This window comes from Mercenaria mercenaria, chromosome 6 (assembly GCF_021730395.1).
Source record: "Mercenaria mercenaria strain notata chromosome 6, MADL_Memer_1, whole genome shotgun sequence".
Classification (NCBI taxonomy): Eukaryota; Metazoa; Mollusca; class Bivalvia; order Venerida; family Veneridae; genus Mercenaria; species Mercenaria mercenaria.
The window spans coordinates 34,063,529-34,090,458 of record NC_069366.1 but is presented as its reverse complement, the minus strand read 5'-3'; the positions used below and the strand labels follow the sequence as shown (position 1 = coordinate 34,090,458).

Genomic DNA, 26,930 nt, shown 5'->3' with positions numbered 1-26,930 from the left:
TATACTAAATAATCAAATTTAGTAGCGATTGATCTAGTGACAATAGCTCCAATTATAAACCTCTTGCAGACAACATGCAGAGTGCACAAACATATAACTGAGTAAGTGGATCTTATATGAAATATACTGAACAGCAAAATTTAGTGTACTATTTAACCTTATACCAAGCTAATAACTACCAAATCAAATGTAAGCCTATGCTGGTCTAGTATATATCCAATTATAAACCTCTTGCAGACAACATGCAGAGTGCACAAAATATAACTGAGTAAGTGGATCTTATATGAAATATACTGAACAGCAAAATTTAGAGTATTATTTAACCTTATACCAAGCTAATAACTACCAAATCAAATGTAAGCCTACGCTGGTCTAGTCACAAGTATATAGTCCAAATATAAATATATAAATAGTCGTTACCTTTCCTCCTTGTGCCCATTCTCAAAAGCATTATGTTTTCTTTTACTGTACTATGTTTCAGTATGCATTCTATCGGAATCAGCATGTTAATTCCTATCACATGCAAGATAAAAATGGCACGTGGGAACTTTAAGCCTTGGAAATTAAGAAACACTGGCTCATCGGACGGTGCCCAGGAAAGGTTAAAAGAAAAGTTAAATTTCAACGGTGACTGGACAATGTTTTGGCCTTTGGAGAAACCATAGACACATATTGTCAGAACATTGTCCAACTTTCAAGAGGAATGGACAGCACTTGCTTAAATCGAGCTGTGACACAATGAATTTGTTCTTTCAAAATAGTCTGACTGCCATATTGGCACCATCTAGGCATATGTATAGGAGCCTTAACAGGCACCGGTCCAATGTACAATGATCGTCTGGGTATTGGATGATGTTCCTCAGAGTGCCTGGCATTGCGTGGAGAGAATTCTTTCAGGGCGGCGGCCGTATGGCAGGCTTTGGTGCCCCATTCACTATATAAGTTTTACCTACGTACCTCCTGCATTGTTCCTCATCTGATCAACAGGACAGATTGCACTTGTTCCACCACAACATCCGAGACTTTTTTTCTCCTCCAGCAATGTGGGTGGCTCACAAATGCATGGAAGACGCAGATGCAGAGGCAGCCTTTTTTAAAATACAATTATCCTGCCACCACTCGGTAACCAGCTAGGTGCCACCAGACTTAACAGATGCCCATCCGGTTTCCTGTATGTTTAGCATGGGTGCTGCCCAGTCCCAACCTGGTACCTGTCAGGTTTGAAAACTGCCCCTTCCGGCATGTCCTTGCAGGAAAGCCGTCAGGTGCCCGCCTGTTTTGTGACTGTGCGAACAAAAAGCTTTAAAATCATCTGGTGCCTGACTCTCCAAATTTTTTAATTTGCGCAGCATCACCCATTTTATTTGTGACTGAAGCATAAGTAAGTAATTTTTTTAATGAAATGAAGAACAGCTGGATTTAGTGGTATTTAGCCATAACCAAATTTAGTAGCAATTGACCTTATGTCGAAGTTACGTCCCCTTACTACTCATTAAATTGCAAATTGTCACGTTTTTGTGATAATAAGTGTAAATCCCAATGAAATGATGTCAACAAAACGGAAAAATCAACCCGCATCATTAGAGCAAGAGGCTTTTGACAGTGGGGTATGAATTTAACATTTCATTTCTGAACGATTTCGTAAAAAGATCAATTTAATGACATTTGTAATGAGTTTTCGCGACTACTATTTTTGTTAGGTGGCAGGAGAGCGCAGATTTGCGAATTCCACATTGATGTGTGGGTACCAGTGTTAAAATATCCATAGAAATCTCGTTTTTGATTATTTTTCTTTGAAACTACTATGGACCATTGCAGATACTATAGACGACATAAAGACGACTCTCTGGTCCTATGCACCTGTCGCTTTCCATGCCAGATGTAGTGAAAATCGGCCAAAGCACCCAAATCTTATAGACCAAAAATAGCCTAACCGGGCCTCTCTTTCAACTCTGCCATTCATCCATTTCAGTTTTTAAATCCAATTTCGTAGCATATATGTATAGTACGAACATGGATGCATACCCAGGTGGTGTGGAATGTGTCTGCCAACCACCACTTTATTTCCCTAATTTTCACTTGAAAAAAAAGTGGATGGATGACAGCAGCGCGTCTGGCCGACTTTTTGTTCTGATATTTATGTTTTAGCCTCAACCGGAAGTACGGAGCTAGGAATTTTAAAACCCCCGCCATGTAGATTCATTAACCGTTCCACATTCCCCAGATATATTAAAGAATTAATAATGATAAATAACCAGTAAGATAGATATGTCTTTATATCTACCCTGTCCTGTTTATACAGAAAATCGACCGGGGCCAAAACTACGAAACCGCTCCCCTGCCACCTTAAATGAAACATGTTCAATATGTTTAAAATATTTTTTTGCAACTGAGCACATGATCTGGTATTTTAACAAATTGTATTAAGAGACCATTCTTTTTAACAACCACTTGTGGTAGTCCCTTGGGTGGTCGTTATTACAGTGTTAACTGTAGATGAATTTCTGTTATGTGGCAGAAAAAAAATTGGCTTATAAATGTTTGTTTGGGGGCAGTCTGGTTGCTTTGGTTCCAGTACCTGTTGCAATGCTCTTACAAGTGTGCATTTTCTCATTATCACATTTATAATTACAATAAATGAAAAATACACAAAATTAGAGGAATCTTTACATTCATGGAAGTTGCTATTACTATGGTCCCATAAGAATAGCCTGTGAGCCTCACAGGCTATTCCTACGGCTCTCCCGTAAGAATAGTGAAATAACCCGCAGGTGGCTATTCCTACGGCTCTAAAGACAGTTTTGTAAGTCCATCTTGTATTGCATTGTACTGAATTAATTCAACAGGTATATTTTCCAACAAATTGTTTACTTTTCAGTATCACATCTAGAGGAAGTGAGTTCAACTATAGGAAAAGGCTAATTTATGTCTAATGGGCAATATTGTAGTCATCACATAGAGTGTAAATCCCGTTTCTCCGTATTAACCACCAATAAACGCCCGTTCCCGGTTTTACGGTGAGGGGGTATCAGCCATTATAATGGCGGTAGTGTTTAGATTATCCTTTTTTCAAGTTTTAAACATAGAAAATGTATAAAAAAGTATTGCAGGTTGTCATTTAACATTGTTGTAATTAAGATGAAGCAAAAATATCCTCAAAGTTTACCTTATTTTTAAAATTTTATCTTTTATTCTGCACTGCCGCTTCCGTGGCTCGATACCGAAGGTGTGAAATTATTCGCAAATTTCAAGGTAAACAGATTCTTTTTTGCAAAAAAAAATAGTTGCAGAGGTCGTAGAATAGTATTTCCATTGTGAGAAAGTAAGAATTTTCCTAAATCCTTATCTTCTGGCAAAAATAATTGCTAATATTGTACACGGTCTTTATCTCGGTTAATCTCGCCAGCCCACCATGACCCTATTTACTGAAATACCGGAAAACAGGATTTATCCATAATGTCGATATGGTTAATTATCATTACATTCATTGAATTCATTGATTTGTTGCATATATCTATACATATATATCATTTCGTTGACAACAATATTACACATAGACATAAATTAGCCTTTTCCATTATTCGAAATCACATCCTGCTCTCTCGGTGTGATACTGAAAAGTAAACAAATTGTTCGAAAATATACCATTTGAATTAATTCAGTACAATGCAATTCAAGATGGACATACAAAACTGTCTTTAGAGCTGTAGGAATAGCCACCTGCGGTTTATTTCACTATTCTTACGGGAGAGCCGTAGGAATAGCCACTTCCTACATTCATTGCTATTGATTACATCTACTGTTCAAAGTGTAAGTGTAATTATCAAATATCGTTAATAGAAATTAGCACTAGCCTAAGGTAAAAACCTTTTGAGTCAGCAGAAATTCTTGAAAATTCATACAATGTATACACTCAAAAGACTAGTGTTTGTAAGAAATTCTTTGGCTCATATATAGCAGCTGGGGCTAGTAACTGAAAATACTAATTTCTAACACTGGCATACTTTGAATGTCTTTCAGGCTGACTTGTTTGTTAATGAGCCTGCAGATGACAGTGAGTCTGATATAGAAGATGCTGATACAACCGACTCCAGTGACTCGGACTCCAGTGTGTACTCAGGTCTTGGAGAGGATGAGGAAGATTCTTCTGTATGTATAGAAATAATGAGAAATATTTCACCTAGAGTCATGAAACCATGCACAGTGACAGGAAGTGGGGGTACCAGTGTCCTATGGACACACATCTAGTTTTCTTGAGTTATAGCTCTTTTTGGTTTTTAGCTATTCTACTCACCCTGGCATCGGCGTCGGCGTCACACCTTGGTTAAAGTTTTGCATGCAAGTACATACAGCTATCATTTAAAGGCATATAGCTTTGAAACTTATTTTTTCTTTTTCTAGGTCAATTACCAACCTCACTGGGTCAAGTTCCATAACTCTGACATGTATTTTGAGCAAATTATGCCCCCTTTTGGACTTAGAAAATCCTGGTTAAAGTTTTACATGCAAGTTACTATCTCCAGAACTAATGAAGATACTGAATTGAAACTTCACATGTGTTTTTGGGGTTATAAAACTAGCTGATAGCATCAAGTCCCATAACTCTGACCTGCATTTTGGCCAAATTATGCCCCCTGTTGGACTTAGAAAATCCTGGTTAAAGTTTTGCGTGCAAGTACATACAGCTATTACTTAAAGGCATATATATTTGAAACTTACTTTTTATTTTTCTACATCAATTCCCAACCTCACTGGGTCAAGTCCCATAACTCTGACATGTATTTTGGGCAAATTATGCCCTTTTTTGGACTTAGAAAATTCTGGTTGAAGTTTTGCGTGCAAGTTACTATCTGCAAAACAAATGCAGATATTAAATTGAAACTTCACATGTGCCTTCGGGATTATAAAACTAGTTAATTGCATCAACCATAACTCTGACATGCATTTTAGTCAAATTATGTCCCCTTTTGAACTTAAAACTTCTGGTTAAAGTTTTGCATGCAAGTTACTATCTCCAAAACTGATGCAGATACTGGATTGCAACTCTATAGATATTTTAACATTTAGGGTAATATTTTCCTGCTCCTGGGACAATATTTCGAATAGTCGAGCATTGGCTGTCTTACGGACAGCTCTTGTTTGGTTATGAAATATTACAACTTTACATTTGTACATTGTGTACTCAACACAAACTTTACATCTGTACATTGTGTACTCAACACAGACTTTACATCTGTACATTGTGTACTCAACACAAACTTTTAAAAACATCTGTACATGGTGTACTCAACACAAACTTTACATCTGTACATGGTGTACTCAACACAAACTTTACATCTGTACATTGTGTACTCAACACAAACTTTACATCCGTACATTGTGTACTCAACACAAACTTTACATCCATACATTGTGTACTCAACACAAACTTTACATCCGTACATTGTGTACTCAACACAAACTTTACATATGTACATTGTGTACTCAACACAAACTTTACATCTGTACATTGTGTACTCAACACAAACTTTACATCCATACATTGTGTACTCAACACAAACTTTACATCTGTACATGGTGTACTCAACACAAACTTTACATCTGTACATTGTGTACTCAACACAAACTTTACATCTGTAAATTGTGTACTCAACACCTTTTGTGGTTTTTCTCTAGCTGGAATGAACTTGGTAAACATCATCAGCATGGTTGGACAACTAGGATAGAAAAATCAAATTTCAAAACTACTTCAAGGGATAATCTAACATTGCATTAATTGCTGAACATAATAGATGTAAACATTCAGACATGAAACATTTGCACAAATGGGTAGTGACAAACTCATCATATAAATATCTGTCTCGCATATTGCCTAATTTCTTGTCCTTATCAGATGAGCGTTGGCAGCCACAGGCAATACTCTTTTCTTTTTTTTGTAATAAGAAAAAAGAACAGTTTGATCAGGTCTAGGTTAGCCTACTAAATAAAGCAGTTTGAAATGGTTTGCAGTTTTCCAGGAGTTTCCACGTTGTTTGTTTGTACAAAAAAAAGCAACAGATTCATACTTGTCAAAAAAATGTCCTGTCATTTTTTATTGTCCAGGCTTCAGATGGAGAGATAGATATTGATGATGACAGTGATGGTGATGATGATGACGATGATGATGATGACAGTGATGATGATGATGTCGAGTTTACAGGAGAGACAGATAAAGGCAAAGGAAAGTCAAAAGACCAAATTAAAGACATTCTAAATAAGAAAAATAATGAAAAGACCAGAAAGAAATCACAATCTTTGTCAGACTCGGGTAAAGCAGAAGTAAAAATTGAACAAGAGGATAACACTGATGTGAAACAGGAAGAAGACAGTGTCAAAGAAACAGACGAATACAAAGAAGATTCATCTGACGAAGAGGTTTGTTCCTTGCTAAAAATAGCCATCTACAGTAATGTTTCAGTTTTCAAACAAGCAGATTTTAGTTATTAAAATACCAGTTAAAACTGATAATTGAAAAAAGATCTGATATGTTAAACTTTAGCTGAATGAGTGTCACAAAGGCTTCATGTTGAAGTTAACACTTCAGTTTTAGCCAAAAATAGGTATGCTGTCTTTAAAGCCAGATACATGTGACTTCAAATTTCGTGGTACATTTTCGCATTTCTAATAGTCTAAAATGACTTACATTGAGCTATGTGTATTTCTGTTGTGTTTTCATCATTTCTGTTCAAGAGTATGTGTAACTAGAAAATTGTTACGAATTTCCATAGTTTATTAATTGCCAGTAGATTCTTCCTAACAGATGACTATTAAAATGCAAAATATTTTTGCATGTGGCACAAGTTGTCATGTGTAAATGCAATTCAGCTGAGTCTGTGAATAAACTTTTAAGTATACAAAAGCTAGGTTACATGACTGGTATGATTTTCTACGTGATAAAGCTTTTCTGAAATAGCTCAAGAATCTCTTGTGTGATCATAGTTCAGAAACGGTTTCTTCCATATTCTGATACAGTTATTCTATCTTACATATCCCCGGTCAAGCAGACTTTTAAGATGGATATAATGCAGAAAATTGTATTTTTTACTGATCATGATTTTATTGTGTTTGTGTTCCAGGATATCAGGAACACGGTTGGTAACATACCTATGGAATGGTACAAGAATTACAAGCATATTGGGTATGATGTGGAAGGTCGTAAACTTGTAAAGCCAGAACAAGGGGACCAGCTTGATGACTTCTTGGATAAAGTGGATGATCCAAACTACTGGTATGTGATTAAACATCTCGATGGAGTGTAATTTTACATAGTTGATAACTCAGTAAAGTCTGTTTCAGTCTCCTACTCGCTGATCTCCCCATACTGTATAGAGACCTCTTCATTACAAACATTTTTATCAAGACTTTGATAAATTGCACATTTCATCATTTGATATTAGGTTTTTAGTTTTTGAGATTGTTTTGTTTTCCAACATATTTAAGGCTAATGTTGGTGATAAAATGAAAAAAAAAAAAAAAATTAGAATTTCTTTTCTGTTCAACAGTCATCTGGTTTTTGTGGTTAGGTGGTATTTGTAAAGTGATTAAAAGCACTAGGGGAGATTATTGCTGTTGGGATTTTAGTATGTTTTACTAGATTTAACACAAATTTAACACATTGCAGTTTTGAATCTAGAACTTTAAGTAATTGTTTGTTTTCCTCCCAACAAAATTTTTTTTTTGAGGGGGTGGGCACTTACACTAGTGTAATAGCACTTTGACAAGATAACTTGTTGAATAGAAGAGGTAAAATGCTTGGCACAGCAGCAATTATAAATCTGTGAATTGGAATTGAAATTACAGAGGTAAATAAATGTCATCAAATCGTTGAAGGTACTAAAACAGTAACATTGATTTATTATCATAATATTATCTAACATAGGAAAAATTGCTGCTAACTCATACTGTTAAATCATAAATTTTTTTTGGAGGGGGGCGGGGGCGTGCGGGGACTATTTTTTTGTGGATTTTATGGTTACATCAATCCATTAAATTGAATCCCAACAAGTACACAAAATTCCTGCTCATTTTATCTTCGTAAGTTAAAATCCACGAAATAGTTGTTTTGGCTTAAAATGCAAAGTTAATTGATTTCACAGTACTGTTTAAGTGGAAAAGTTTGCGAGGTGGAAATTCACTAAAATATCAGCCAGCGAAAATTTCCACGTCCACCGAGACAGGTAAAGTTGAACAAACTGACCTTTGGCACTTCAATTTTTGGTGATTAGCGTATATTTCCGCTCGTGAAACATCTGGAAATGGCAATTCGCTAACTTTTAGACCCAGGATTACATATCCACTTAGACAGTATTTGGTGTTACATTTGTATTTTGTCCTAATGTTTTGTCTCGATGTTACTGTTTATACAGGCGAACTGTACATAACAAATTAACGGGACAGAAAATAGTGCTCAGCAAGGATGATTTACAGCTGGTACAGAACTTGCAGAAGAAACAGCACCCGACACAATCTACAGACGAGCAATATCAGGTAACTCTCACTGTTTGTTTGTTTGATTATATGAGGATTACTGAGGTCCAATTGAGATATATGCATTTTAAATTATTTTGCTCCTAAAAGCCTAAATAGAAAAGGGGAAAATTATCGTTATATGTCAGTGGGTTTTTGGGCTGTTTTGAGGGATTTTCCCTGATTTTTGACAAAATCTATTTTTCAAAACTTTTTTTAACTATTCCAGCGAAAATTCTAAGTAGATCTACATAATAACGCAAATTATCCCATTTAAAACATAAGACAATGTACTCCTAAATAATGTTTTCTTTCATGTACAGCTTATGTATGAAAATGGTTGTTTATATTGTTTTTATTAACTCCAGGACACTGCCGCCTTTCACCCAAAACTGAAAAGTAAAGGAACAATGTGCACTGAAATTTTAAAAGGGCTATCCATTCAATTGAATCATTTACATTTCTTTTCTTAGTATATTTTGTATGTAAGCATAATTTGAAATAATTTTGCCATATTTCAGTATAATGCGGAATTGGATTTTTGGAAAGGAAGAATTCAAAATCTGTGCATTTCATGTATTTTCAGTACATGTATATTTTTCAGGCATGGGTTGACTGGTTCTCAAGTGAGGTGATGATCCATCCATTGTCCAACCAGCCTGAACACAAGAGAAGTTTTATACCTTCAAAATGGGAGAGATTAAAAGTAAGTGTGTCGCTTATCCGATACTTGTAAAGAAAGATTTCTGATGAGAGTGGTTGACAACCGAGACCAGTTCTTATTGTTGCAATACTTGTGACATTAATTTGAGCCACGCCATGAGAAAACCAACATAATGGGTTTGCGACCAGCATGGATCCAGACCAGCCTGTGCATCCGCGCAGTCTGGTCAGGATCCATGCTGTTCGCTTTCAAAGCCTATTGGAATTAGAGAAACTGAAAGCGAACAGCATGGATCCTGACCAGACTGCGCGGATGCGCAGGCTGGTCTGGATCCATGCTGGTCGCAAACACACTATGTTGGTTTTCTCATGGCGCAGCTCATTTGATATTTAAGTTGTTCTGTATGTTGGAATAACCAGAAGTGATAGTGTAACATCATTTAATCATGAAGTCCTAGAATGATGTGTAGTGGCCATTATATAGGTAGCATAGATGTTGCTGGGATTCAGTTATATCCCGTGAATTAAGTGTTAAACAGTCAGCAGTCAGCAATTCTGGCTTCCTGAAGGTTGATTTTGACAATAGGTAAGTTTGGTGTAAAATAATTCAAAATAATAACAATAGAAGGACTCTTAATGATATTTGGGGAATTGTGAAAAATTAATTAAGCTTAAGGACCTATACATTTCGTTTGGCTATATGATTGAAAATATGTAAATTATACAACTATGGAAAGTTTCATTAAAATCTGCTTTGTGGAGCATTTTCCATATCCACGAATGTCATCACTAATGTGATTTTCCCATAGAAGATGGTTGTAACAAAAAATCTGGCACATGACCTTATATTAATTTTCTTTGGATACAATGATTCTTTGAAAAAAATACAGTTGAATAAAATTCTACATTATAGAACAGTATTTTGTTTCAAATAAGTAGAACTACCTTAAGTTGTTAGAAATTTAGAAAGTGAATTTCATACCCAGTGCCATTATCTATGTACCGGGTAGGTGTCGGTGTAAATTGTACTGATAATTTTCATCCTTTTCGTGTCTTTAACCAGTAATAACTTCTCACCCTTAGGTAGGTCAGATGGTCCATGCGCTGAAGATGGGATGGATGAAGCCATCAAAGTCAAAGGAAGAGAAAGACAAGGAAGAAGAGGAGGATGAACCAAATTTCTACATGATCTGGAAAGATGATGAAGAGGTGAGGCCTGGCTACAGGTTCAGGATCGATTGCTACAAAACTGGGTGGAGCCAAACTCATTTCTAACTTGCTCTACCAATTAGCTTGGTAGATAGAGAACAATGCGTTCTACGTCATTCATACTTTCCTATGGTTTATGGATTTGTTGGTTCTGAAATACTGTTGAAAAACTGTATTAAGCCTAAAAAGACTAATAACAGTTTTGTAACGTTGACATTGGGTCCTGAAGACGTAAAAGGGCATCCATAATGCTCAGATTTACAACTTGGCAGATTTAATTTTCTCCCGTTTGATGTTAAAACTGAAATCATTTATTAAATTAGATCAAGCACATAATGATTCTATGAAACAATTACGCTATTTTGTATAAACTGTATGGAGTCTGTGTTGAATGTGTGTGTATGTTTTGCAGACAGAAATCAGCAAAAGATACCGGCAGCATATTCCTGCTCCCAAACTGTCACTTCCTGGACATGCAGAGAGCTATAACCCACCACCAGAATATATATTCACAAAAGAAGAGGTGAGAAAAGCTGTTGCTGAATACATTATGAATCAAGATATAAGTTCTGCTGCAGAAATATTCTGCCACTTTAGGAGCGAATTATTATTCCGCTTGGGAATGAGTCATATGAGCCGTACCATGAGAAAACCAACATAGTGTGTTTGTGACCAGCATGGATCCAGACTAGCCTGCGCATCCACGCAGTCTGGTCAGGATCCATGCTGGTCGCTTTCAAAGCCTATTGCAATTAGAGAAACTGTTAGCGAACAGCATGGATCCTGACCAGACTGCGCGGATGCGCAGGCTGGTCTGGAACCATGCTGGTCGCAAAGCCACTGTGTTGGTGTTCTCATGGTTCGGCTCATATTTCTTGATGAAAAGCTAATGATCTTTTTATTATTACATACTGCAAATCTTAAGGTCTTCCTTTTACATACATCCGCGCAGTCTGGTCAGGATCCATGCTGTTCGCTAATGGTTTCTCTATTTGCAATAGTATTTGAAAGCGATCAACATGGATCCTGACCAGGCTGCGCGGATGCGCAGGCTGGTCTGGATCCATGCTAGTCGCAAACGCACTATGCTGGTTTTCTCATGGTGCGGCTCAAGTAAAGTTCCCACTCACTTTTGTGTTCAGAAGTTGAAATCCACAAATTCATAACCCTAAGTTTGATCAAAACCACGAAAATTGAAATGCATGAATTCATATAATTATGAATTACCCAATATGATCAAAACCACAAAATTTCTTAAGCAACAAAATGAAATAATTTTTTCAGTAAGTTCATAAAATTCAAATGGAACAGTAAGAGTGATAGCAGAAAAAGCTCATGTATAACTGTACAGCATTATTAAGTGTCAAAATACTTCAAACGTAGGACATAATCCCCCTTGCTCAATTTGACCAAGACGGACAAAGTTACAATTTTTAATGTTATAAATATGAATTTTAAAATAGAATGAAGTGAAAATTTGGATATTATGGAAAATTTTGTCCGGCATGGTCATATTTACCTTAGGAGATTTTTGTCCAGGGGGATGGGGGTGAATTTTGTCCATATCCAGAATACTTGTAATGAAATAAATGAACTGATAAAGTAAACATTTAAACTGAATAGGAGGAGAAATGGAAAGAACAAGAGCCAGAGGAGAGGCGTATGAATTTCATACCACAGAAATTCTCTTCATTACGTAATGTTCCAGCCTTCCGAAGATTCATCAATGAGAGATTTGAAAGGTGTCTAGACTTGTACTTGTGTCCTAGGCAGAAGAAAGTTAGGGTAAGTTTTGGAAGTGGTAGGTCAGATGTTTCAAGTTGTGTACTTTTACAAGATGTTTACGTTTACTTTGTCTTTCAGTGATTTGCTATTAGCAGTATAGTATTTGCTGGATGTAATAGCTTTGATGGCTAGCAGTTTGTCTTGATGCATTAATCAAGAACACTCAACCAGGTTAAAGCTCAGTTTATCCAATTCTTAGCAGGTGTAAATATGCGATCCATCGTGTATGTTTATCAGAAAGCAGGCTATTTTGAATTTTTAAAAGTTACTGGATTCAAGATAAAAACAGATCATTTGATTTTATGTGACTTATTTTTACTAATTCATGGGCACAAGTCAAAATATGATTTTATATGATTTTTATGCATCTTAGTTTGATTAAAAAAAAAAAAAGAAAAGCAATGTGTAAAAAAATATGTGCTATATGGTATATCGGGCTGAATGGGTTCTAACTTTTCATGGGTGTTCACCCATATACCGTGTTGATATATATGTTAAGCTATGAGATTTTGAAGGAGCTGTAAGTCTTGCAGTTTTATTGCTGTTCAAATTAGTATCATACATACAGTGTAGTCACACTTTATGATAGCTCAGATGTCCATTGAACTCATTTCTAGTTTTGATTATATTGCAGATGAGTGTTAATCCGGAAGATCTGATTCCAAAACTGCCGAAACCAAAGGATCTGCAGCCATTCCCTACTACACAGTCAATTGTAAGTTCTGCTCAGATATAACAAATTTATTCGAGACTGGCTCGTAAGACTATCCCAGGAAATAATGAGAAAATGTCTGACAAGGGTCTTATAAAATATTTTGCTTAAAACTGACATAAGGGACCTCCGTGGCCAAGTGGTTTAGGTTGCTGACTTTGAAGTACTTGTCCATCACTGATTTGGGTTTGAAAGATGGCTTCTGATGTAGAATTCTTATGTGTGGAAGCAATCCAGCTGGCTTATGGTAGGTCAGTGGTTCTACCCAGGTGCTTGCCAGAGCCTGAAACAGTGCCCAGAGGAGCACCAGGGCTTTCCTCAATCAAAAGCTGGAAAAGTCACCATATCATCTAAATTACATTGGTGTGACTCTAAACAAACATAAAAAAGATAAAACTGGCATTATACATACTGAAATACTTGATTTTTTTTATTGTCACTGAATCTTATTCCTTCAGAAAGAACAAAGCCCGATTATGCAGACTTGTTATGCCTAAAGTTGCATGCAATTGTTGCTGATGCATACAGATTCTTCTGTCTGGATTACTTTATACAGAAGCAGATTAAGTGATTTGAATAAATCACTCCTTACAAGCATAAAGTTCAACCTTATTTTTAGTGTATTTACATTTTCCAAAAGTGTACAGAAAATTTTTATGCCGCCCCACCCCCTCCCTGCATGAAGATGTATATTGTTTTGCTTAATGTCAGTTGGTGGGTCTGTCTGTGTGTTTTTTGGTTGGTTGGTAGACCATTTGGTTTCTGACCAGTAACTAAAGGGTGCTTGGTTTCATAATGGTCAGATTGCCTGTAGATGACCCCAGATATTTAGGGGTCAGTAGGTCAGTGGTCAACTGACATTGAGACTGAATAGAGTTTTCGTTAAGTAATAAGAGAAGGCTTTGGCCTGAAGCCGTCGGACTTCATGGAATGATTGCATGTGGTCAAAAGTTAAGATCACAGTTTCTTCAAGCCTGAAAATGGTTTCTGCTCAGTAACTAAAGAACGCTTTGACCTTCAGTGGTTAGACTTCAACAGATTGAAGATTTTGACAGATTGCCTGTGGTCTGCGGGTGTATCTTATTGTTAATGTCACTAAGTCAAAGGTCAAGGTAACATTGACCTCAAGACTGATGGTATCTGCTCAGAAAAATTTGAGAACCCTTTGGCCTACTACCTTTCGACTTTCATAGGATGATTGCCTCTGATCATTATATGACTAGTAATGATTTGGAGTCAGCACAGCAGAGTTCAATGTTACAGTGATATTGAGGCTGAAAACAATTTGAGCCGTGGCATGGGAAAACCAACATAGTGGGTTTGCGACCAGCATGGATCCAGACCAGCCTGCGCATCCGCGCAGTCTGGTCAGGATCCATGCTGTTCACTAACAGTTTCTCCAATTCCAATAGGCTTTAAAAGCGAACAGCATGGATCCTGACCAGACTGCACGGATGCGCAGGCTGGTCTGGATCCATGCTGGTCGCAAAGCCACTGTTTTCTCATGGCGCGGCTCATTTCTGCTCAGTAACTAAAGAATGCTTTAACCCACAGTCTACAAACTTCATAGGATGATTGCATGCAGTTAGTAGATTGCCTCTGTTGCACTGGGGGTCAGTAGATCAAAGGTCAATGTCTTAGTGATCTAGGGGCTGAAAATGGGACAGGCCATCATATAGGGACATACAACTTTTACAAACAGCTCTTGTTACCACTTACGTTAAATGAACTTGATGAATTTTTCCTGGATTTCATAATAGTTTTCGCATCTTGGTGAAGGATTTTGGAGACTGCAGTCAAAATTCCATACTAACTTGGATTTATACCCACAACCTTTGGATCAGGAGTTTGAGGTTCTACCTGCAAAATGCAACTGTATCTGTGCTATTGATTTACATACAAAGCATTGTCTTCCATTTCTGTTATTAGATATACAAAGGTCACACTGGCCTTGTGAGGAGTATCTCTGTGGACCCCAGTGGTCAGTGGCTAGTTTCCGGCTCAGATGACAGTACCATTAGAGTATGGGAGGTAGCAACAGGCAGGTGTATGAAGACGTTACATGTAGAAGGCAGAATTACATGTCTTGCCTGGAATCCTAACCCAGCAGTGTGCCTGGTAGCATGTACATTGTAAGTACAGTCAAACAGGTACTAAAAACCACATCAGAAGGAATACATCAACTATATAATCATTCGCCTAAAACCACCACTTTTTCCTCGTCAAACTGTATACTGTGAAATCATTAACAGTCGTGGGGGATTAATTTTCGTGGATTTCTTGGTTGAGTCAATCCACGAACTTTAATCCCAACGAACATGTAAAATTCACATTCATTTTGTGTTCAAAAGTTGAAATCCATGAATTCATATCCCCACGAAATAACCATTTTGACCAAAACCACAAAATTTCATGCCCACGAAATTAAATGATTTTACAGTAGTTTTATCTTTTGTTAGAGATCACCTACAAAGCTACTATTTTCATTTCCCAGTGGTTAAATCTATAAACAGGTTTTACTGTGATTATTTTCTTTAGTTAAAACACTTCTTCAGATCAGTTTTAGAAATTTAGTATTTAAAACTTGCATTGACTGTATATGCTGTATGACTGTTTCCCGGCATTTTAACCAGAACTGGTTTGTAATTAAGGGCTTTTGATTTTTGTGGTCTGGATTTGTTTAGACAACTTTGCATGTTGATTTAAAATCTTGTCTAATATTCAGGCATCAGTTATAAGTATGATTCTATTTGTCAAATTTGAGCATTCCTTTATACCGGTATTCTCATATAATTAGGAACAAGATCATTTTTAGCTCATCTGATTTTTTGGAAAAAAAATGTTGAGTTAATGTCATCACTTGATCGGTGTCGGCGTCGGCGTTGCCTAGTTAAGTTTTATGTTTAGGTCAGCTTTTCTCCTAAACTATCAAAGGTATTGCTTTGAAACTTGGAACAGTTGTTCACCATCAATAGCTGACCCTGTACAGCAAGAAACATAACTCCATCCTGCTTTTTGCAAGAATTATGGCCACTTTTGGACTTAGAAAATATCAGATTTCTTGGTTAAGTTTTATGTTTAGGTCAACTTTTCTCCTAAACTATCAAAGCTATTGCTTTGAAACTTGCAACATTTGTTCACCATCATAAGCTGACCCTGTACATCAAGAAACGTAACTCCATCCTGCTTTTTTCAAGAATTATTGCCCCTTTTGGACTTAGAAAATCAAATTTCTTGGTTAAGTTTTATGTTTAGGTCAGCTTTTCTCATAAACTATCAAAGCTATTTCTTTAAAACGTGCAACACTTGTTCACCATCATAAGCTGACCATGTACAGCAAGAAACATAACTCTGTCCTGCTTTTTGCAAGAATTATGGCCTCTTTTGGACTTAGAAAATATCAGATTTATTGGTTAAGTTTTATGTTTAGGTCAGCTTTTCTCATAAACTATCAAAGCTATTTCTTTAAAACGTGCAACACTTGTTCACCATCATAAGCTGACCATGTACAGCAAGAAACATAACTCTGTCCTGCTTTTTGCAAGAATAATGGCCCCTTTTGGACTTAGAAAATATCAGATTTATTGGTTAACTTTTATGTTTAGGTCAGCTTTTCTCCTAAACTATTCAAGCTATTGCTTTGAAACTTGCAACAGTTGTCCACCATCAGAAGCTGACTCTGTACATCAAGAAACATAACTCCATCCTGTTTTTTGCAAGAATTATGGCCCTTTTTGGACTTAGAAAATCATGGGTAGGACAATTTTTCTATTATACAGAAAAAATCAGATGAGCATCAGCACCCGCAAGGTGGTAATCTTGTTTTAAACCGAAGGCAACTCTTAAAAGAAAAAAAATTACAAAGAAGCCCAAAAATTATTTTATCACAATTGAATCAAAGAAGCTGTTTATTGATCTTTGAAAGGTAGTAAATTGTGGCACTCTGTTTTCAAGTGCCCTGTTGTTTTTGCCTCTCTTATAGTACTGTTATTTGATTTGTTTTAGAGAGAAGACTGTGATTATATTTAACCCAGGAATGGGAGACAAATTACAACTTACAAATACAGATAACATGTTGAACTCGTACATCAAACAAGAGGATACACATGGTAAGACTTGATTTTGATGGAGTAAAATTATGGCACAGTAATATTTGAGAGTTAATCAAATAAGAGACATGGCTGCCTTGATTAGTATATCATCTGTATGGTTAAGATCACTTACATAAAATTAAATAACTTTCTGTTGTGATTCAAGTCATGCTTGGAATAAATTTATAGCTGACCTGAACACAAAAAATCTTGGTTATTGCGGTGTTTGGTAATATTTTTCCAATAAGTCATAAACTTTGGCCACCAGAGAACAGGGCCATTTTTCCATATATAGGTGTATAGTGGAAACTTAAAACAATTCCTGTCATAAACTGCCTGCTCCATTTCAAAATAATTTCATTAAAATTTTACCCATGTTATCTTCTACAGAAAGTGTCCAAGCACCTTGATTTTCATTAAAGGAGGCTGCCAGTTGATTGGGCTCATTTCTGTCCTGGTAGCTATATCAAAAACTCAGCCAGACGAGTGATCTAGGGCCATCAGTATCTTTGTTTCATATGTAAAAGCCATCTAGTAGGCTTGTGGAAAGTGGAAGGTTCTACCCCTTTACATAGAATAATATCCTTAATTGGTACAAACTTAGAAAATCACCATCATCAATAGCAATTTTGACTGGTATACAAGTTGTACTGTCGGTGCATAACAGAAGATATAGCATAAATAATATTTATTTTACAGTATTCATCTCATATATTAGCTCTCCTTATTTCCTGTTTTTCATGAAACATATAATCAAACTGAATTCTGGCGATAAATCTTAATTTCAGATTCTAAAGTACCAGTGAGCTGGAGTGTTTATGAAGGAAAAGAGTATGCTGATGGCTACAGGCTTAAACTTTCCCATGGTTTTGTAAGTGCATTCATGACTTTCACAGTTCCTGATAAATAATACCAGACTTTATTAGTAATTTTGGCTAATTCAGTGAGATAGAAGACCAGACTTCTGTCAGAAATCTAGCTTGTATTGCTCATAATGTTCAACAAGGATGCCAGTTTTCATTACCATTTTTATTTTACAACATTTTCATTTTTGTAAACATTGAAAAGTGAAAGGGTCAGATTTTAAATTTGTAATTTTTATGAATATGATAAGAATGTGTATAAAAAAATAGGTGTGTTGTAATGTAACATATTTGAAATAAAAGCTTTTGTTGTTACCCATTGGCTGATATCCGCTTCACTAAAGCATGCCATGTAAACAGGTTTCTCAGAAAGTATTGCACCAGATGCTTTCAACTTCAGCATCACGAGGTGTCCACACAGGACAAGTTCTGTAACTCCAGCTTACATTTTGTCAAAATTATACCCCTTTTCAACTTAAAAAATTTGGTTAATTTATTTTTAAACATTTCTTTTTTTGTTGCAGGAAGTGTCACAGGTCACTTGGCATGGAAAGGGAGATTACTTTGCAACAGTGATGCCTAATGGACAATCAAAATCAGTGCTCATACACCAGTTGTCAAGGAGACGATCACAGAATCCATTCTCTAAATCAAAAGGCATAGTGCAGTGTGTCAGATTTCACCCTGTCAGACCTTTCTTGTTTGTTGCTGTAAGGAACTTGTTTATTTTTTGAGAAAAATGAAATAGATTTATTAGGGATATTCATTATTTTGACCCAAAGCTTTAGAGGCAAAATATATGGAATGTATATATGTATGTATTTGTTTGAATATTTAGTCGTCACGCTGTCATGAATGGAATCCCCATGCTGAATTAAGTTTGTTTTTTAACATATTAAACATTTTTTTTTGTCCAACACAAGTTTTCTTCCTGACACAAAGATATGTGTATGCTTATTCCATGCTAATTTTCTTCATGTTTATTCTAGATGCCAATTTTCTTCCTTCTGTACAGATTTTGTAGTGTTTATTCTGTACTACATCTCTTCCAGACACAAAAAAGATATTTGCAATATAAGATAACACCTGCAAGGAGCAAACACATAGCTATAAAGACAGATATTTTCTTTCCTATTAGATTGAATTCTTAGTATATTGACACCTGTCCAGAGCAACAACCCCTTTACAACAAACACTTTACTGTCTTGACTGTATTCCCAAATGTGTTTGCTGTGGAAAGATTTCAAGATAGTGCTTATTCGGTATTAATTTTCTTTCAGACACAAAGATATGTGCGTGTTTATAACTTACTGAAGCAAGAGATGAGTAAAAAGCTTGTAACAAATTGTAAATGGGTATCAAGTATGGCTGTACATGCAGACGGTTAGTTTCATTTGAACCATTGTTTCTTATATAAAAATAAGTCACTTGGATTCAAAAGTGTTTACATATACAGAGCTAAAAAAATGGCCTTTTTTGCATAGCATGTCATGATCCATTTAGATAAACTAAATCAAATCAGATTTGTACAAATGATTCCTCTTGACAGCTTTTAAGAGCAAGAGCTTCAAAGAAAAACAAACATTAAATAACTTGTTTTCCTGATCCACTGGATAGACATTCACCAGTTTTGGTTGGAAGCTTCCTTGGAGAGAGATTTTTCAAATTTGCTCAGATGGTTATACTGGACTGCACTTATGACTGTCTTAGCTAAAAATAGTAATAACCTTTAACTGACCTTCCCATGAACCACTTCAAGGGTGTGCTTCATACTTGGTCAGAAGCAAGGTCAAAGTCAGGTGAGTGACTTAGTATCATTTTGGCTCTCTTGTTTGATGTCTGAGAAAGCGTATTCAAGATGAAACTTCATCGACTTACACTTTCATATTTTTAGGAGACAATGTAATAATAGGCGGCTATGACAGCAGATTGAGTTGGTTTGACCTTGACCTTTCAACTAAACCTTACCAAACACTCAAGTAAGTTGCTTTTGTTCTCTGCTCTACATTTTAAATGCAGTAGATGTTATAGCTCCTGTTGACTGAAATTTTTACTGTGCTCCATTTTGAACTGTTTGCAAATATAATTTTATAATTTTTTTAAGATGTGTAAACTAGTACATTGTTTTGAAGCAATTTAAGTAGGTTTGGTTGCAAAAGAATTCACAAACTCATTACAGTAACTGTATTTCTTGCTCAGTCCAAAGGTCATGACCTGTCCTGGTTATCTGGCATCAGAACAGTTGTTTGTTAGAAAGGGATTCATGCTTGTAACCAAGCATATTCTATACATATTATAGTAAAATAATTGTAATGATTATATAAGAATTATAAGGGTTGTTACATTTTTTGTATGTCCTGACTCATCTTTTTAATGAACCTGTAAAGACGATTGACCATCTTCATATTTACAGATATATTGCAATGTAAGTTTTTATTTACACATTATGCTAAGGGTACAAAATTATTTCAAGTATTTCAAGTGTTTGTGTGTTTTTACAGGCATCATAAGAAGGCTATACGTCAAGTATGTTATCATAAGAGATACCCGCTGTTTGCCTCGGCCAGTGATGATTGCTCCCTTATTGTATGTCATGGGATGGTGTATAAGTAAGTTTTTCTGTTATAAGACATCGTGTTGATAATTGGTTGACTAAGGTAATTGCAAAATGAGCCGCGCCATGAGAAAACCAACTTAGTGGCTTTGCAACCAGCATGGATCCAGACCAACCTGCGCATCCGTGCAGTCTGGTCAGGATCCATGCTGTTCGCTTTCAAAGCCTTTCGCAATTAGAGAAACCATTAGTGAACAGCATGGATCCTGACCAGACTGCGCAGATGCGCAGGCTGGTCTGGATCCATGCTGGTCGCAAAGCCACTATGTTGGTTTCTCGTGGCACGGCTCAAATGAAATTGCACCTACAGAAAACTATTGCAGCACTATCAGGGTATGGTTTGGGCTGCTGAATTTGCAATTTCATGTTTTACAGATGTGATGTAAGCTTGCTTCAAAACTTGCTTATGTGGGGTTAAAAGTCACACTGACAAAGTTTATATGTGCCCTTCAAAAGGTTGTTTCAAACATTGGCAGCTTTCAATCAATGGCAGGCACCTTGTTTAGAACCACTGACCTTTCATTTGACAGCTGAATAGCTTCCACACACGAAAGAATTCTACAGGGTTTCGTACCTTTAATAATGTCTTTGCTGAGATGGAAAAAAATATTACAATTTACCACATGACAGGAAGCAGACTACCTTACCAGAGATGAGACAACCATGACAGTCTGATTATCTGCCCTTTGTAGGTCTTATTTTTTTGTCACCCGAGTGCAAAGTTCTCAAGGTGAGCTACTGTGATCAAACTATGACCAGAATTGTTCCGTTGTAAATTTTACTGTAAACACTCCTAGAGGTGACCATTTTTTCCAGTCTAAATGAAACCTGGTGGGAATGTTACCCTCAGTAAATTCATTATCATGTTTGATAAGTGCATATGGGATCAAAAGCTAGGTCTTTAACTTTTGTTATCACTCTAGAGCCCACATTTTCTTCCTCCACATCAAACCTAGTCAGAATATGTGTTCTTATTTAGGCAAGGTCAAGTTTGAAACTGGGTAAAACTTAGTAACTGGGCAAAAATGGCAGAAAAACTAACTTACTAACACACTTTAGGTCAAAATTTAAACCTGATTGGCTTGAAACAGTTTGTCTTAAAATTTAGGTCAGGTTACAGACTGTTTCATTTACATCTATAGAGGGCATATTTTCTTCCTGATCTATATCATACTTGGTCAGAATGTTTGTCTTGTTGAAAGTTAGGCTATGTTTGAAACTAGGTCATCTGGTCTTTAAATGTAGGTCACTAGGTCTAAACATCTAAAATGCCTAATTAATATTCAAGAAGCCAAAGTTTTTTTTCTGATGTACGTGGTCAGAATGTTTGTCCAATACCAGGTAAAGGGTGCATATGGGGATATGACTTTATGGATTTCAAATGAAAGGGACTGATGTTAAGTGGAGACCAAGGATAGCTTTAATCTTGTTGAAAAAAAATCTTCATAAAATAAAATAACAATATCTTGTTAATTTCAGTGACTTACTACAGAATCCCCTGATAGTACCTGTGAAAGTACTAAAAGGTCACACAGCGGAAAAAGATGTGGGTATCCTAGACTGTGTGTTCCATCCTTTACAGCCGTGGATATTCTCAGCCGGCGCCGATGCAACAATACGGTTATATACTTGATAAGACTTTGCAGAAATAGTTACCTAAAACATTGGATTTGTAAAGATATTGTACAGAGCATTAAACCCTACAAAAAGTACTGTACAGTGAAAACATAAAGAAATTTTCAATGACAACTTGAGAGAAATACCAAACTATGGCTGTATGAAAAACAGCAACCAACTTAGATGCAACGGTATTAATAATCACTTGCATTCAAAACCTGAAATCAAGGGAAGGCAAAACCAATGTTTGTGCTGTTCACCAAATTCAGGATTCTTTGGGTCTCAGTGTTTATAAAATATGTAAACTCTGTGGACAAATGTAACGAAATTACAGAAACTCTTCAATAATGCAGCAGAGTTTAATTAACCCTTTATGTGCAGGGCACTAGGACTGTTATGCACCTGTCAATATTTTGCCCGCCCGGGGGAGCGGCGGGCATACACAGGACTTTAGACAGAAGACCATTCCCGACAGGCGGGAATTTGACAAACATTTGATGTACCAACCAGGCTCTAGGGTGGGATTTAGACAAAAAAGGTTGTCTCTAGGGTGGGGATTTAGACAACAAAATTTTTGAAATGTCAAATTCCCCTGGGTCAGCCCGCCGCCCCCCCCCCCCCCCGTGACGGGCAAAATATTGACAGGTGCATTAGGAATAAACATTACTGAATAGATGTAAATTTCTTAATACATGTATCATAGAGAACAATCTACTTGTGAAACCCCAAGGTTCCTAGATCATAAAATAGAGCTTGAAAACCAGTCTGGAAATGCAACCTTGTCATTGGTCAATTTCAAATCGGTGGTCAGACTCAACCAGTCAGATGCTTGAGATTTGAGAGTGGTCTCCAAACTTAGTTTTGTAAGATTTGGTCCTAGGTTTCTGAACTTGGAGACCAGTTCATATTTCGAGGGCTTAGAGCAAAACTGGTCTATCTTTATATAGAAATAGAAGCAGACAGACCAGTTTTGCTCTAAAAATAGAAGCAGATAGACCAGTTTCGCTCTAAGCTCTCGATTTGGGAAATTGACCAGTGGTAAAGTTGAATTGTAAGACTGGTCTTTTAACTCTGTGTTATTACTTTCTACATTGTAAATAATGATGTATGTGTAAAGCATATTGTAACAAACAGAACACATGTAAAAAAGTCCCAAGTTATCAGTTCTGAATATAACTTTACCATAAACATGGTATATGTAAAAGATGTGTGTACTGATGTTCTTTCATACTGCTTTTAAGATAAATTCACTTTTTCTTTATTCGAGATGGTGGAAAAAAGAGAAAATACAAAAACTTGTTAATTTTGTTTTTTATATCTACAGTGAAAACTTCTCAAAATATCAAAATTAAGGCCTGGGGTCAACCCAAAACAAGTTTCAAATATATTTAAGGAAAATGTTGCCTCAGCACATTATTATTATTTCTTCTTTACTTATAAATAGTTAAAACTGTTTCACGCTGAGGGGACAAAGTGTCAAAATTTGGGACGTTTTCAGAGTGAAAAGGAGTGTGATTTTATCAAAACGGAAAACAGAGTTGTGTTCAGTGGGGGTATAATTAAGAAATTAAAGGATTAGAAAGAAATAGAGCAGACAGATTGTCTAATAAATATTTTAATATCACAGTTAACCTTAACCTTAAACAGACATGTCTGTGTACATTGTTACTATTTGTCAGTAGATTTTTGGAGGGAGCAGGGGTGTAAAATTCCACTCACCTGCTCGCACTGGATAGGACGAGTGGAACCCACTGTATACTCAACCGATCGTGCGAGTGCTTTTTACATTGTAACTTTACCAAAATTCAGCAAAAATGTTTTGAATTACATTGCGAAAAATGATAACAAACTTTGGTCAATAGATGCTTTAAAATTCAATCGCTTACCGATAATGATTGTGCGCTAGACTGTGCTTATTATAATTATCGATGCAATTATTACAAGAAAACCATGTACCGTAAGCCAGTCAAGATAAACTTATATATCCAAGTTAATGTTATCATCACCGTTTATTTTCCTGTTGGCAAACCAACATCCGTAGTTTATTTGGAGAGCGACCGGGTGGTGGAGATGACAAAAATACAGTGAAAGAAAAAGAAAAATGTCTACTGTGAAAAGAAAATTTAAGCAGAAAGAATATGATTAATTAAAAAGGAAATGTAGTGTACAAGAGAATATTATTTGTCTACTGTGTGTTATATTTGAAATTTGTTTGTTGTACATAATACTTCTTTCATAAAAGTGACAGTATTAAAATGTCATTAAGATAGTTGTAATCTTATTAGGGCGAGTGACTGTTCACTAAGGGCGAGTAGATTTTACTGGCTAATAGTCCTGCAGGGCGAGTGGTGTGAAATTATTTTTTTACACCCCTGGGGAGTAAGACATGAAAAGGGAGTAAATGGATAAGAAGCAGATATAAACCTGTTTGAACTTAAAATTAACTTCAACCTTGAACCATAACATAGCTAAAACTGTATTTTACCCATGATATTGTTTTGGAAAACATTTGTGACAAGAGACCAGCATCAATCAGTCATAGGCCTTTTGTGTATATCTTAAATTAAAGAGAAAAGGAGATTGGCCTTAAAGACCCACCACAACCTAGTGACCTACTTTCGCCTCCCACATGAACTTCGTGCAATTCATTCTCATAATACTGGTATAATACAAGATGACAGATGGACAATTTAGGCCCTGTTTTCACAACTTCATCTGCAAACTTACTCAGTCATTCTCTTTTCAGTACAGTTTTAAAAACACAAAATAACTATCTTACATCTAGTACTGTGCATACTACTAATTTAATTTTGACTATATTATGATCTATATTTAGACATTTAACACATTGTCTTGGCCTTATATATGTCGCTGTCAATTTGTAACTAGATACTTGCCATTTCTCAATTTTTTCATGCAAACCATCTACAATTACCATCTTGGAAACACTAAAGAATACCGTTATTTTGTGGCATGTCTTTAAGACTTAACAAAGCATAAATAACAACTGTTGTGTTGGAAGATTTGTTTAGTGTACAGTCTTTTTGTTAAACCTACTACTCAAGCTAGTCCTTTCTCAAAACAACAGTCTTCCGGAGGATATACAGCTGTTGAAACATGAACATAAAGTGATTAGACAGAAGACAAGAAAAGTTAAAGGATGACACCCTAAATGAGAGAAATTTGAGGAGTCTGGGTGGGCCATCATTAAAAAAAACATTTGTTTGCGGTAACACAAACAATTTTTTAATTATGGCCTTGCCTAAGAATGAATGATACACAAGCAAAAGTCTGAATTTTTTTTATTGGTGTAGGTATAACACCTTTTTGGTCCACTACTGGGGTTTAACTGAAATAGAATTCGAAGGGGATGTGAGGGGTATTGCACATTTCATCATCATTCTCTCATGAACAAACTCTGTCAAACCAAGGCTGTAGTTATTTTGCTTACTTGTGTTCTTTGCTTCCAAAGGATCTTACCCTTATCCTTCCATCAGTCCAAATTTGTATCATGCATATCTCAAAAAGTATTTGACCTAGAGTCATCAAACCTCACAGTATTGTTGTTCAGCATATGAAGTTGTGCACCTGGTATTTTAATTGGGATCTCGCATAGCCAGACCAGAATTATGGCCCTTGACTTAGTCAAAATATGCATAAAAAGGGCCTTAAAGTTTGTGTCACGTGTATCTCAAAAAGTATTTGACCTAGGATTATGAAACGTTACAGGAATATTATTCAGAATGTGAAGTTGTGAACCTTGGGGCTTTTTGTATGACCCTTGAATATATAGTAAAAAATTTGCATAAAAGCACAGAAAAGTTTGTGTCGCATAAATATCTTGAACATATTTGCCTTAAGAGTACTAGGAATATTATTAGCTTTGTATCGGGGGAAATATGCATGAGTTCTTCAGCAGAAATATTGCGCGAATTTAGGAGCACATTATTCTTCCACTGAAGAACGAGTACGTATTTCATGATGCAAAGATAATAACCTATTTATTACATACGCATCTACACGTATAAATATTATGTAAATATCATATATTTGTTCAATAGCCTGAATAGGATTGACAATACTGAACTAAATAGAAAAAATAGTCCAACAACACACACTGAATTACGTCACGCACCCGATATGAAATTCAGGCGTCAGTGTATGGAAAAATATCGACGTTTCCGGTACCAGTGTAACTTAACAGGAAATAGAAACGAGTATGTAATAATTCAGCATATACAGTGTGCATGGGTGTTTTGTTTGGGATTTCTATCAATCAGACCAGGGTTATGACCCTTGATTAATTCAAAAATATGCAAAATGGCATACAAGTTTGTCACATGTAAATCAAAAAGTATTTGACTTAAGAGTCATAAAATAAAAGGGGATTGTTATATAGCATGTGAAGTTGTGCAACTGGTTTTCTGTTTGGGATTTCACTCAACCAGACCAGAGTTGTGGTTTTTGACTGGGTTTAACATACACATAAGTGCTTAGAAGTTTGTGTTGCATGTATCTTAAAAAATATTGCACCTAAATAAGTAAAACAACGTAGGAATATTATTCAGCATGTTTATTGTGCACCTGTATTTTTTTTCTTTATTTCACTCTACAAGGCCAGAGTTCTGGCCCTTGTCTTAGGTAAAAATATGTTTTAAGGGCGCAAGTTTGTGTCCCATGTATCTCAAAATATACTTGACCTCGAGTCACAAAACAGGGGATTGTTATATAGCATGTGAAGTTGTGCACCTGGTGTTCTCTTTGGGATCATCTGCTAGACCAGGGTTATGGTTGAGTTAGTGGAAAATATACGTAAAGTGCGTTTATGATCTTGATTGAATATTGGCCAGGCTGATTCAGTTCCAGTTGTT

The 26,930-nt window shown here is 36.1% G+C and overlaps 1 protein-coding gene across 1 annotated transcript; it reads left to right on the top strand.

Annotated features, from left to right (window-relative positions):
• Positions 1 to 1,473: 1,473 nt before the first annotated feature.
• Positions 1,474 to 24,328, top strand: LOC123549183 (ribosome biogenesis protein bop1-like). Its single transcript, XM_045337057.2, has 18 exons — positions 1,474 to 1,607; positions 4,021 to 4,149; positions 6,103 to 6,414; positions 7,116 to 7,267; positions 8,406 to 8,526; positions 9,110 to 9,211; positions 10,252 to 10,377; positions 10,790 to 10,900; positions 12,001 to 12,162; positions 12,797 to 12,877; positions 14,804 to 15,006; positions 16,880 to 16,983; positions 17,754 to 17,836; positions 18,353 to 18,538; positions 19,109 to 19,211; positions 19,723 to 19,807; positions 20,330 to 20,437; positions 21,922 to 24,328. Exons 1-18 carry the CDS (start codon positions 1,545 to 1,547, stop codon positions 22,073 to 22,075), a joined length of 2,385 nt encoding a protein of 794 aa, XP_045192992.2. The 5' UTR covers positions 1,474 to 1,544; the 3' UTR covers positions 22,076 to 24,328.
• The last annotated feature ends 2,602 nt before the right edge of the window (positions 24,329 to 26,930 follow it).